This window comes from Oncorhynchus tshawytscha, linkage group LG03 (genome assembly GCF_018296145.1).
Source record: "Oncorhynchus tshawytscha isolate Ot180627B linkage group LG03, Otsh_v2.0, whole genome shotgun sequence".
NCBI lineage: Eukaryota > Metazoa > Chordata > Actinopteri > Salmoniformes > Salmonidae > Oncorhynchus > Oncorhynchus tshawytscha.
This window is the reverse complement of record NC_056431.1, coordinates 100,189-111,151: the sequence shown is the minus strand read 5'-3', so window position 1 is coordinate 111,151 and position 10,963 is coordinate 100,189. Positions and strand designations below refer to the sequence as shown.

Here is a 10,963-nt window from a genome sequence, read left to right as displayed (position 1 = left end):
TAGCTTTAGCTTTACAGAGCTTTGGAGAGCTTCAGAGAGCGTTCAGAGAGCTTTACAGAGAGCTTTCTAGCCAGGCTCTGCATGACCACCCGTCTGGCCAGGTCACTGTACAGCGCCACTCGGTGGACACGACTATCCACAACGCGGTAATCAAACCCGTTCGCCTGTCCCGTCACCAGCTGGCACACGCCCGCCTCATCAAAGCCCTCGCCCACAGTGACGGCCAGCAGCTGTGTGTTCTCTGCCAGAGCGGCGGTGGCGGCTCTGGGGATAGCAGCCCGGGCAGAGGCCACAGACCTGCCGTCCGTGAACACCACCACTTTCCTGGGGACAGCAGAGCGGCCCTCCCTCTGGAGGGTGGAGGTCAGGAAGTCCAGGGCAGCTGGTAAGTCGGTGGCCCCGTTCATGTAGAGCGTAGCTGCTAGCCCCGCTAGCACATCCTCAACCCTGGCAGTGAAGGGCACCTCCACTCTCTGCTGCTGCCCATCGCTGTACTGCATGACGGACAGGCGGAGCAGCCCTCCCCGGTCCTGTGACAGCAGCCTGGCGGCCATGTTCTCAACAAACTCTCTGGCTCTGTAGAAGTTGGCCTGGCCCACACTGGAGGAGCCGTCCAACATAAAGACTATGTCTGTAGCTTCCTGGAAGTTGGCTGGAGGAAGAGTAGACTATTTTAGAACAGCAGTTGGGGTTCAGATACATTTACATACATTCCACTAAATCTTTAATTTGCAGTACTAGGCTGAATGCTAAAAATAACGTATTGTAATGCATAGGAAACTGTAACCATAAAAACAAGGGAGAGGAGCAGTCTTACCTGGACAGGTGTAATCAGGACATTTCTTATCTGTAAACAAACACAACCCAGACCTTAGTTGAGAGCATAGGAACATAGCATGTATCTAGCTCCTGATATTGTAAATTAGGGCTAGCCTGTACATAGACTACCTTGGCAGATGTAGCTAGCTCCAGATATTGTAAATTAGAGCTAGCCTGTACATAGACTACCTTGGCAGATGTAGCTAGCTCCAGATATTGTAAATTAGAGCTAGCCTGTACACAGTCTACCTTGGCAGATATAGCCAGTAACGTTGTTGAAGAAGGAGTCCTCCAGCAGTTGCACGTGGTCTGTAATCTTCAGGTAGAGTCCAGGTGAGGCTGTGCCCAGACAGATGATCTCCTTCAGCATGGTGGCGTAGGACGCCCGTCTGAAGATGTCACCTATGCCAATGCCCACCACCTGAGGAGCCAAGATGGAGGACATACTGAGGCTTTGCCACAAAATGGCAGACTTGTAGGAGAGAGAGATGGTTCTCTTTATGTCTAATGAAATGAACCCTTGGTCCTGACATCATCTCTTCACCCCAACCTATACATGTCCTTCAGCCCACTCTCCCCCATCCCATTGCCCAGTCCCATTGACATCCCTCACCCTTATATTGGGCACAGAGCAGAGGGAGGACAGCGGTTTGGCGTCCCGGCGGGTGTCCGACCGTCCGTCTGTCAAGACTATGGCCACCTTCCGGTCCAGCTGGGAGCTGCCGAATGCCTGCCGGGCAAAATCCAGCGCCTCTCCCGTGTACGTACCACCGGCAATCCAGCGCATGTTTCTCACCGAGCTGCAAGTATGGGACATCAAACACAACAGTTAGTCAGTCAGTCAGTCAACTGATATCAGGTAACTGCTGTACTTTGGACTTTTGACTCTTATCTGGTCGGACCTTTTGAGCTGTGCTACTGTGGTGATCTTGGGGTCCTCCATAGATACCAGCTCCTGGGTGCCGTCATGGCTGTACTGAATTACACCCACTCGTGATCCTAGATCCTTCTGCAAACAGAAACACACACAGAGAAACAACATTTAGTTAAGGCCCCTCTATCACCCAGGGAAGTCAGGACAAATGTTCACCCACCTTGTCTTTGCTGAACTTGGTAATCTTGTTGATGATTCGAATTATAAACTCTTTTTCCAGGGTGAAGTTCTGCAGCCCAACACTCTCTGAACTGTCCAGTACAAAGAGTAGCTTCACCGGACCACACTCACACACTGTGAATGCCAGTTACATTGTCATTATAATAATATCATGATAAATTCTGAGGATCATACACCATATGAATAGTACAGATGAAGGATCTTCATTTGATCACTCTTTTGTTGCTGAAAAATGTCCTGCACAGCAGGAAATGCAAACTTGTAGTGTGTTCGAGGTTTAAAAAGGCTTCTAAAGTTTGTAATTTACACTTTAGAATGTCAGACTTGATTTGCCCTAATGAAAAATGTATCAACTCCTACAAAAAAAATCCCAGTTAACTATAATCCACATAATAATTCACATTCCCTGTTGCTGCAGGATAATTTCCTTGCTGTAGCAAACTGTCTCAAATTAAGATCGTACATCTGTATATCTATGTGACTATTTACAATACATGCTGTGAATGTAATTTGGTGCCTCTTAGAGTCTCTCACTGGCATACAGAGTGAAATTGAATCTTGAAAATTGAAACTGAAGGTCATGCAAGGATGTAAAATAATGCCATGTGTAACTGTTAAGCGCTAAAACTTTGTAAGGGTCCAGGAACTTACCACAGCATGCTACAAGAGAAAAACAAAGACATTACATCAAGATCCACCCTGATTGATATCTTAATCACATCCCCATCATTTACAGTTTTGTTTTTTTACAATCGCTAACATCCTTTTGTCCAATCTGTAGTCACATTTTCAAAACCCTAAACACGATTAGCACAACATCTGTCTGTGTTGTGGATCATCATGCCAATAAAAATGCAGCGTGGTATGTGTTCACAGAATAATTAAAGAAAACTGAACATACAAAATATACAAAAACAATAAACTTTAACGACTTGAACTATGATACAAACTGTGCTGACACAAGCAATACCATAGACAATCACCCACAAACAAAATGTTGCACCCAGTATGCCACGTATGATTCTGAACATCATTTACACCTGCCTCTGATTGAGGTTTAACCTGGGCCAAAACATAGAAATCCCCAAATCATAGAAAAACAAACATAGACTGCCCACCCCAACTCACACCTGACCATACTAAATAATGACAAAACAAAGGAAATAAAGGTCAGAACGTGACAGTTGTGGACCATACCATTAACACATTTCATGTTGTTTTCACAGAATATTCAGTCAATTAACACATTTCTAAAATGCTTACACTTTCTTTACATACAAGCTTACCCAATACCATAATGAGGGATCTTTCTTGTCTTATTTATAAATGCTTGCACACAGTATGCCAGAAATGAACGTCATTTATGTAGACGAGGCAGGGTTTAACCTGGGAAAAACACGTCTGTGGGGAAGAAAGGTCATCGGGAAAAGGGCCACCGTTGATGTCCCGGGTCAGAGAGGAGCAAATATCACAATGTGTCCTGCAATCTCTCTGGTTCGGTCCTGCAGAAATGCCAGATTTCGGAACACACATAGTCATTCAAGCAAATGAGAAATAAGTGCACTCAGGCTATCCGGAAGGCCAATGTTAGTTACTTTAAGGAGCAGTTCTCTCTCTGTGGGTCTAGCCCCAAGAAGTTCTGGAGAACGGTTAAAGACCTGGAGAATAAACCCTCCTCCTCACAGCTGCCCATGTTCCTTAAAGTTGATGATGTGGTTGTTACTGACAGTAAGCACATGGCTGAGCTCTTTAATCACCACTTCGTTAGGTCGGGATTCCTATTTGACTCAGCCACGCCTCCTTGCCCGTCCAACATTTCCTCATCTCCCACCCCTTCTAATGTGACTATCCCCGATGCTTCTCCCTCTTTTTCCTCTGCCCTGCAACAAAGTTTCTCCCTGCAGGCAGTCACTGAGTCCGAGGTGCTAAAGAAGCTCCTGAAACTTGACCTAAAAAAAACACCTAGGTCAGATGGTTTAGACCCTTTCTTATTTAAGGTTGCTACCCCTATCATTGCCAAGCCTATCTCCAACCTTTTTAACCTTTCTGGGGAGGTTCCCCTTGCTTGGAAGGCAACCACGGTTTGTTCTTTATTTAAAGGGGGAGATCAAGCTGATCCTAACTGTTATAGGCCTATTTCTATTTTGCCCTGTTTATCAAAAGTGTTGGAAAAACTTGTAAATAATCAACTGACTGACTTTCTTGATGTCTTAGTATTCTCTCTGGTATGCAATCTGGTTTCTGCTCAGGTTATGGATGTATCACTGCAACATTAAAGGTCCTCAATGATGCCACCATTGCCCTTGATTCTAAGCAATGTTGTACTGCTATTTTTATTGACTTGGCCAAAGCTTTGATATGGTAGACCATTCCATTCTTGGGAGTATTGGTGTCTCTGAGGGGTCTTTGGCCTGGTTTGCTAACTATCTCTCTTAAAGAGTGCAGTGTATAAAGTCAGAAAATCTGCTGTCTCAGCCACTGTCTGTCACCAAGGAAGTACCCCAAGGCTCAATCCTAGGCCCCACTCTCTTCTCAATTTACATCAACAACATAGCTCAGGCAGTAGGAAGCTCTCTCCTCCATTTATATGCTGATGATACAGTCTTATACTCAGCTGGCCCCTCCCCGGATTTTGTGTTAAATGCTCTACAACAAAGCTTTCTTAGTGTCCAACAAGATTTCTCCAACATTAACCTGGTTCTGAACACCTCCAAACAAATGTGGTTTGGTAAGAAAAATGCCCGTCTCCCCACAGGTGTGATTACTACCTCTGAGGGTTTAGAGCTTGAGGTAGTCACCTCATACAAGTACTTGGGAGTATGGCTAGACGGTACATTGTCCTTCTCTCAGCACATATCAAAGCTGCAGACTAAAGTTCAATCTAGACTTGGTTTCCTCTATCGTAATCACTCTTCTTTCACCCCAGCTGCCAAACTAACCCTGACTCAGATGACCATCCTACCCATGCTAGATTACGGAGACATAATTTATAGATCGGCAGGTAAGGGTGCTCTCGAGTGGCTAGATGTGCTTTACCATTCGGCCATCAGATTTGCCACCAATGCTCCTTATAGGACACATCACTGCACTCTATACTCCTCTGTAAACTGGTCATCTCTGTATACCCGTCACAAGACCCACTGGTTGATGCTTATTCATAAAACCCTCTTTGGCCTCACTCCCCCCGATCTGAGATATCTACTGCACCCATCATCCTCCACATACAACCCCCGTTCTGACAGTCACATTCTGTTAAAGGTTCCCAAAGCACACACATCCCTGTGTCTCTCGTCTTTTCAGTTCGCTTCAGCTAGCGACTGGAACGAGCTGCAACAAACACTCAAACTGGACAGTTTTATCTCAATCTCTTCATTCAAAGACTCAATCATGGACACTCTTACTGACAGTTGTGGCTGCTTTGCGTGATGTATTGTTCTCTCTACCTTCTTGCCCTTTGTGCTGTTGTCTGGCAGGCCAAGCGTTACTATACAAGGTGCAGAGACATCTCAGCTGAAGACTGCCAGGGGTGGATAAGGCAGGCCAAGCGTTTCTATCCAAGGTGCAGACATCTCAGCTGAAGACTGCCAGGGGTGGATAAGGCAGGCCAAGCGTTACTATCCAAGGTGCATAGCGAGAGACGACATAAGATGTGATGTGGACGAGAACATGTGGCCAAATGCTGAAGATGGTATAGATTAGAACAGAACGGGGCATTTTACTGTTTTTCCCTTCTGTGCCTTTTTTACTGTAATTGTGTTTTATTTTTACACATTTGGAACCAAAGGTCATGTATGTTGGAGGTGTTGTTGAACCAAAGGCCATGTATGTTGGAGGTGTTGTTGAACCAAAGGCCATGTATGTTGGATGTGTTGTTGAACCAAAGGCCATGTATGTTGGAGGTGTTGTTGAACCAAAGGCCATGTATGTTGGATGTGTTGTTGAACCAAAGGCCATGTATGTTGGATGTGTTGTTGAACCAAAGGCCATGTATGTTGGAGGTGTTGTTGAACCAAAGGCCATGTATGTTGGATGTGTTGTTGAACCAAAGGCCATGTATGTTGGATGTGTTGTTGAACCAAAGGTCATGTATGTTGGATGTGTTGTTGAACCAAAGGTCATGTATGTTGGAGGTGTTGTTGAACCAAAGGCCATGTATGTTGGAGGTGTTGTTGAACCAAAGGCCATGTATGTTGGATGTGTTGTTGAACCAAAGGCCATGTATGTTGGAGGTGTTGTTGAACCAAAGGTCATGTATGTTGGATGTGTTGTTGAACCAAAGGTCATGTATGTTGGAGGTGTTGTTGAACCAAAGGCCATGTATGTTGGAGGTGTTGTTGAACCAAAGGCCATGTATGTTGGATGTGTTGTTGAACCAAAGGCCATGTATGTTGGAGGTGTTGTTGAACCAAAGGTCATGTATGTTGGATGTGTTGTTGAACCAAAGGTCATGTATGTGTTATGCCCCTGAGAACAGGGGAGAAATAATCACGAGAGTGATACGGTGTTGTATTCTCAATTCAACGTTTCGTGTAATGAGAAAAGACAGCGATTTTCCCCAGGAATATGGGTGGAGACCAGAACAATCGATCTCCGGATCATAGATTAAGAGCATTTCGTAGATGACAGATGAACACTCTTAGGCACCACAAAATAAAGTAATCAATATAACGTTTACACATTACTCTCACAATTCGTACCCTTTGACAGATTTTAACTTTAACACAATTATATGAATGTTATCAATCTCTGTCAACTAATACTGAATGCATCTTCTTAACCTTAGATGTTTTAAGATCCTCACATACTATGAACTTACTCATACTTTTTAATGTATAAATAACAGGCTATGAATATTTCCTTTAACCTGTTACATATGTTGGATGTGCTGTTGAACCAAAGGCCATGTATGTTGGATGTGTTGTTGAACCAAAGGTCATGTATGTTGGATGTGCTGTTGAACCAAAGGCCATGTATGTTGGATGTGTTGTTGAACCAAAGGCCATGCATGTTGGATGTGTTGTTGAACCAAAGGCCATGCATATTGGATGTGTTGTTGAACCAAAGGCCATGCATGTTGGATGTGTTGTTGAACCAAAGGCCATGCATGTTGGATGTGTTGTTGAACCAAAGGCCATGCATGTTGGATGTGTGTTGAAATATAGGCCATGTATGTTGGATGTGTTGTTGAACCAAAGGCCATTGGATGTTGGATGTGTTGTTGAACCAAAGGCCATGTGTGTTGGATGTGTTGTTGAACCAAAGGCCATGCATGTTGGATGTGTTGTTGAAATATAGGCCATGTATGTTGGATGTGTTGTTGAACCAAAGGCCATTTATGTTGGATGTGTTGTTGAACCAAAGGCCATTTATGTTGGATGTGTTGTTGAACCAAAGGCCATGTGTGTTGGATGTGTTGTTGAACCAAAGGCCATTTATGTTGGATGTGTTGTTGAACCAAAGGCCATGTGTGTTGGATGTGTTGTTGATCACTGGCAGTAATTTCATGTTGCTAATAAAGCTTTTACTGCAGCAATTCTGTCACTTACTTTGTTTCTACTTTACATTCTATGAAGTAAAGATCACTCATTCACTTTTAGATAGTATGTTGCCAAAAAGGCACACAATCGACACTCAACCAAAACATGTAGAGTGGTTTACAATAAGAGGAAACTGAATTATAAAAACAATGGATTTCATATTGTCTAATGTATGCAGGTAGAACTGAAACATGAAAAGTAATGCAGTTTTTGTAATGCCATTAACTGTTAGTAGTTTGAAAGTCATTGTGTTATGATTGACTATACGTTCCTCTTGGATAGAAAACATGTGTTTTGACAGAATGATGAGATACTGTATTGAGTCGGGTTTGCCGTGCTTTGATAGAGTTAGTGTTTGTACAGTAGAGAATCTCTTTTTGCATTTTGAAATGGAGAGTTGGTATTTAATGTTTGTATTTGTATTTTGGTTTGAGCAGAAAATGTACTATTTGGCTAATTGTGTGATGTAGGTGTGTTGCTGTCTTAAGAGTTAATCATTTTAAGTATAAGTAAATGCTTGTTAGCAATTGTAAAAAAAAAATTAAAACACTTGCATTCCAAACATACACAACAAGCACTGAACTACAGAGTTCTTATAGCTACATTACATCCACAGCTGCCGCCACAATTCGTGTGTCCCTGAGTCTGTGTGTGTGCCTGCATATGTGTGCGTAAGTAAGTGTGTTCGAGAGTGTGTGTGTGTGCCTTCCCGCCTGCATGTGTGTGTTTAAGTGATTGCGTGTGTGTTCGTTTGCATCTCTTTCACAAAGTTTGTCCCAAACTCAACCCAGGATAAATGATGCTTCAAATGAACTGTTTAGCTAGGAAGATAAACTGTGTATTAGTCAGCTTTAATGGAGACATGTTTAGATGACTAGTGCAGGGTACATTTCTAACAGTAGAGGTTGGAACTGTGTTCAGGCTCACTGATACATCTTCTAAATCTATGTTGAGTAAACTTATGTTTCACTAAAGGAACATGTTCGGCACAGCACAATGTTCATCTGGAAAATAACCAGTATGACTGAATTTTGAGCACTCGATATACTTACAGCAGAGTTTCTGAATGACCTCCAGGATCTCACATTCCTGAGACAGGAAGATAAATGCATTACAGAGTGATTTAGGAGAACAAGTATTTGATACACTGCCGATTTTGCAGGTTTTCCTACTACGTTTAGACCATGTAGTCGTCTGTAATTTTTTAAATCATAGGTACACTTCAACTGTGAGAGACGGAATCTAAAACAAAAATCCAGAAAATCACATTGTATGACTTTTAAGTAATTAATTAGCATTTTATTGCATGACATAAGTATTTGATACATCAGAAAAGCAGAACTTAATATTTGGTACAGAAACCTTTGTTTGCAATTACAGAGATCATACGTTTCCTGTAGTTCTTGACCAGGTTTGCACACACTGTAGCAGGGATTTTGGCCCACTCCTCCATACAGACCTTCTCCAGATTCTTCAGGTTTCGGGGCTGTCGCTGGGCAATACAGACTTTCAGCTCCCTCCAAAGATTTTCCATTGGGTTCAGGTCTGGAGACTGGCTAGGCCACTCCAGGACCTTGAGATGCTTCTTACGGAGCCACTCCTTAGTTGCCATGGCTGTGTGTTTTGGGTCGTTGTCATGCTGGAAGACCCATCTTCAATGCTCTTACTGAGGGAAGGAGGTTGTTGGCCAAGATCTCGCGATACATGGCCCCATCCATCCTCCCCTCAATACGATGCAGTCGTCCTGTCCCCTTTGCAGAAAAGCATCCCCAAAGAATGATGTTTCCACCTCCATGCTTCACGGTTGGGATGGTGTTCTTGGGGTGGTACTCATCCTTCTTCTTCCTCCAAACACGGTGAGTGGAGTTTAGACCAAAAAGCTCTATTTTTGTCTCATCAGACCACATGACCTTCTCCCATTCCTCCTCTGGATCATCCAGATGGTCATTGGCAAACTTCAGTTGGGCATGGACATGCGCTGGCTTGAGCAGGGGGACCTTGCGTGCGCTGCAGGATTTTAATCCATGAAGGCGTAGTGTGTTCCCAATGGTTTTCTTTGAGACTGTGGTCCCAGCTCTCTTCAGGTCATTGACCAGGTCCTGCTGTGTAGTTCTGGGCTGATCATCCTCATGATCATTGATGCCCCACGAGGTGAGATCTTGCATGGAGCCCCAGACCGAGGGTGATTGACCGTCATCTTGAACTTCTTCCATTTTCTAATAATTGAGCCAACAGTTGTTGCCTTCTCACCAAGCTGCTTGCCTATTGTCCTGTTGCCCATCCCAGCCTTGTGCAGGTCTACAATTTTATCCCTGATGTCCTTACACAGCTCTCTGGTCTTGGCCATTGTGGAGAGGTTCGAGTCTGTTTGATTGAGTGTGTGGACAGGTGTCTTTTATACAGGTAACGAGTTCAAACAGGTGCAGTTAATACAGGTAATGAGTGGAGAACAGGAGGGCTTCTTAAAGAAAAACTAACAGGTCTGTGAGAGCCGGAATTCTTACTGGTTAGTAGGTGATCAAATACTTATGTCATGCAATAAAATGCAAATTAATTACTTAAAAATCATACAATGTGATTTTCTGGATTTTTGTTTTAGATTCCGTCTCTCACAGTTGTAGTGTACCTATGATACAAATTACAGACCTCTACATGCTTTGTAAGTAGGAAAACCTGCAAAATCGGCAGCGTATCAAATACTTGTTCTCCCCACTGTGTGTGTGTGTGTGTGTGTGTGTGTGTGTGTGCATACGTACGTACGTACATGTGTGTGTGTGTGTGTGTGTGTGTGTGTGCGTGCATGCATGTGTGTGTGTGTCTGTGACTGTTATTTACGGGAGTAAATTATTTACGGAATATACACAGTTGTCATTCAGTGTAAGCAGTGTTGACTGCTGACCTGTTTGACACAAATCCCGATGACAAAGTTTAATACACACCCACTGTGACTGAGGAACAGAGGTCACTTTTTTACCTCTGACCAACCTCATCAAACCAGCCCACCCTACACTCGCCCATCCCTACGAGCTCCAAGTCCCAACCTTCCTCAACTCTTATTCCTGCACTCCCCCATTACACACACAGTGATGAAAAGTGTGTTGGACTTTGGCTCCTTCCCATCACCCACAATTGCTCCATTATTTAAGAGTTACTCACGTCTGCCCCCGGATGGCCCACTGGGCCTGGTGATCCCTGTAGGGAAGGACATGAAGCCATGAGTCAGATAGCAGATTTTCGTTGGTACTTTGTAGGTACTACTTAACATATTCATACAGCATAGGTCATAATAAAAGTCGAAAAATACGTCAACTATGTATTCAGAGCTGTGGTTCTGTAATATTTACTGTGAACTCAATGTTGTTGTGGAACTTACATTCTCTCCTGTGACACCAGGGTATCCTTTTGGCCCCTGGAGTCCTCCCCGACCTGGCTGGTCGTTCTGTGGAATCAATAAGGAAGGAGTATGAATGAGCAAACAGGTATTAGCTATGCT

General features: G+C 43.7%; 1 protein-coding gene across 1 annotated transcript in view; it reads right to left on the bottom strand.

The window, feature by feature from the left end:
* Positions 1–11: 11 nt before the first annotated feature.
* Positions 12–10,963, bottom strand: part of LOC112222669 (collagen alpha-1(VI) chain) — a 38,544-nt gene continuing 27,592 nt past the window's right edge. The window contains exons 17-26 of the mRNA XM_042306760.1: positions 10,844–10,909; positions 10,627–10,662; positions 8,523–8,559; positions 2,585–2,593; positions 1,914–2,047; positions 1,722–1,828; positions 1,433–1,619; positions 1,069–1,240; positions 818–847; positions 12–652 (exon numbers count right to left, since the gene is read on the bottom strand). Of these exons, the coding sequence (XP_042162694.1) occupies positions 12–652; positions 818–847; positions 1,069–1,240; positions 1,433–1,619; positions 1,722–1,828; positions 1,914–2,047; positions 2,585–2,593; positions 8,523–8,559; positions 10,627–10,662; positions 10,844–10,909 (1,419 nt within the window). The remainder of the gene's footprint in view (positions 653–817; positions 848–1,068; positions 1,241–1,432; positions 1,620–1,721; positions 1,829–1,913; positions 2,048–2,584; positions 2,594–8,522; positions 8,560–10,626; positions 10,663–10,843; positions 10,910–10,963) is intronic.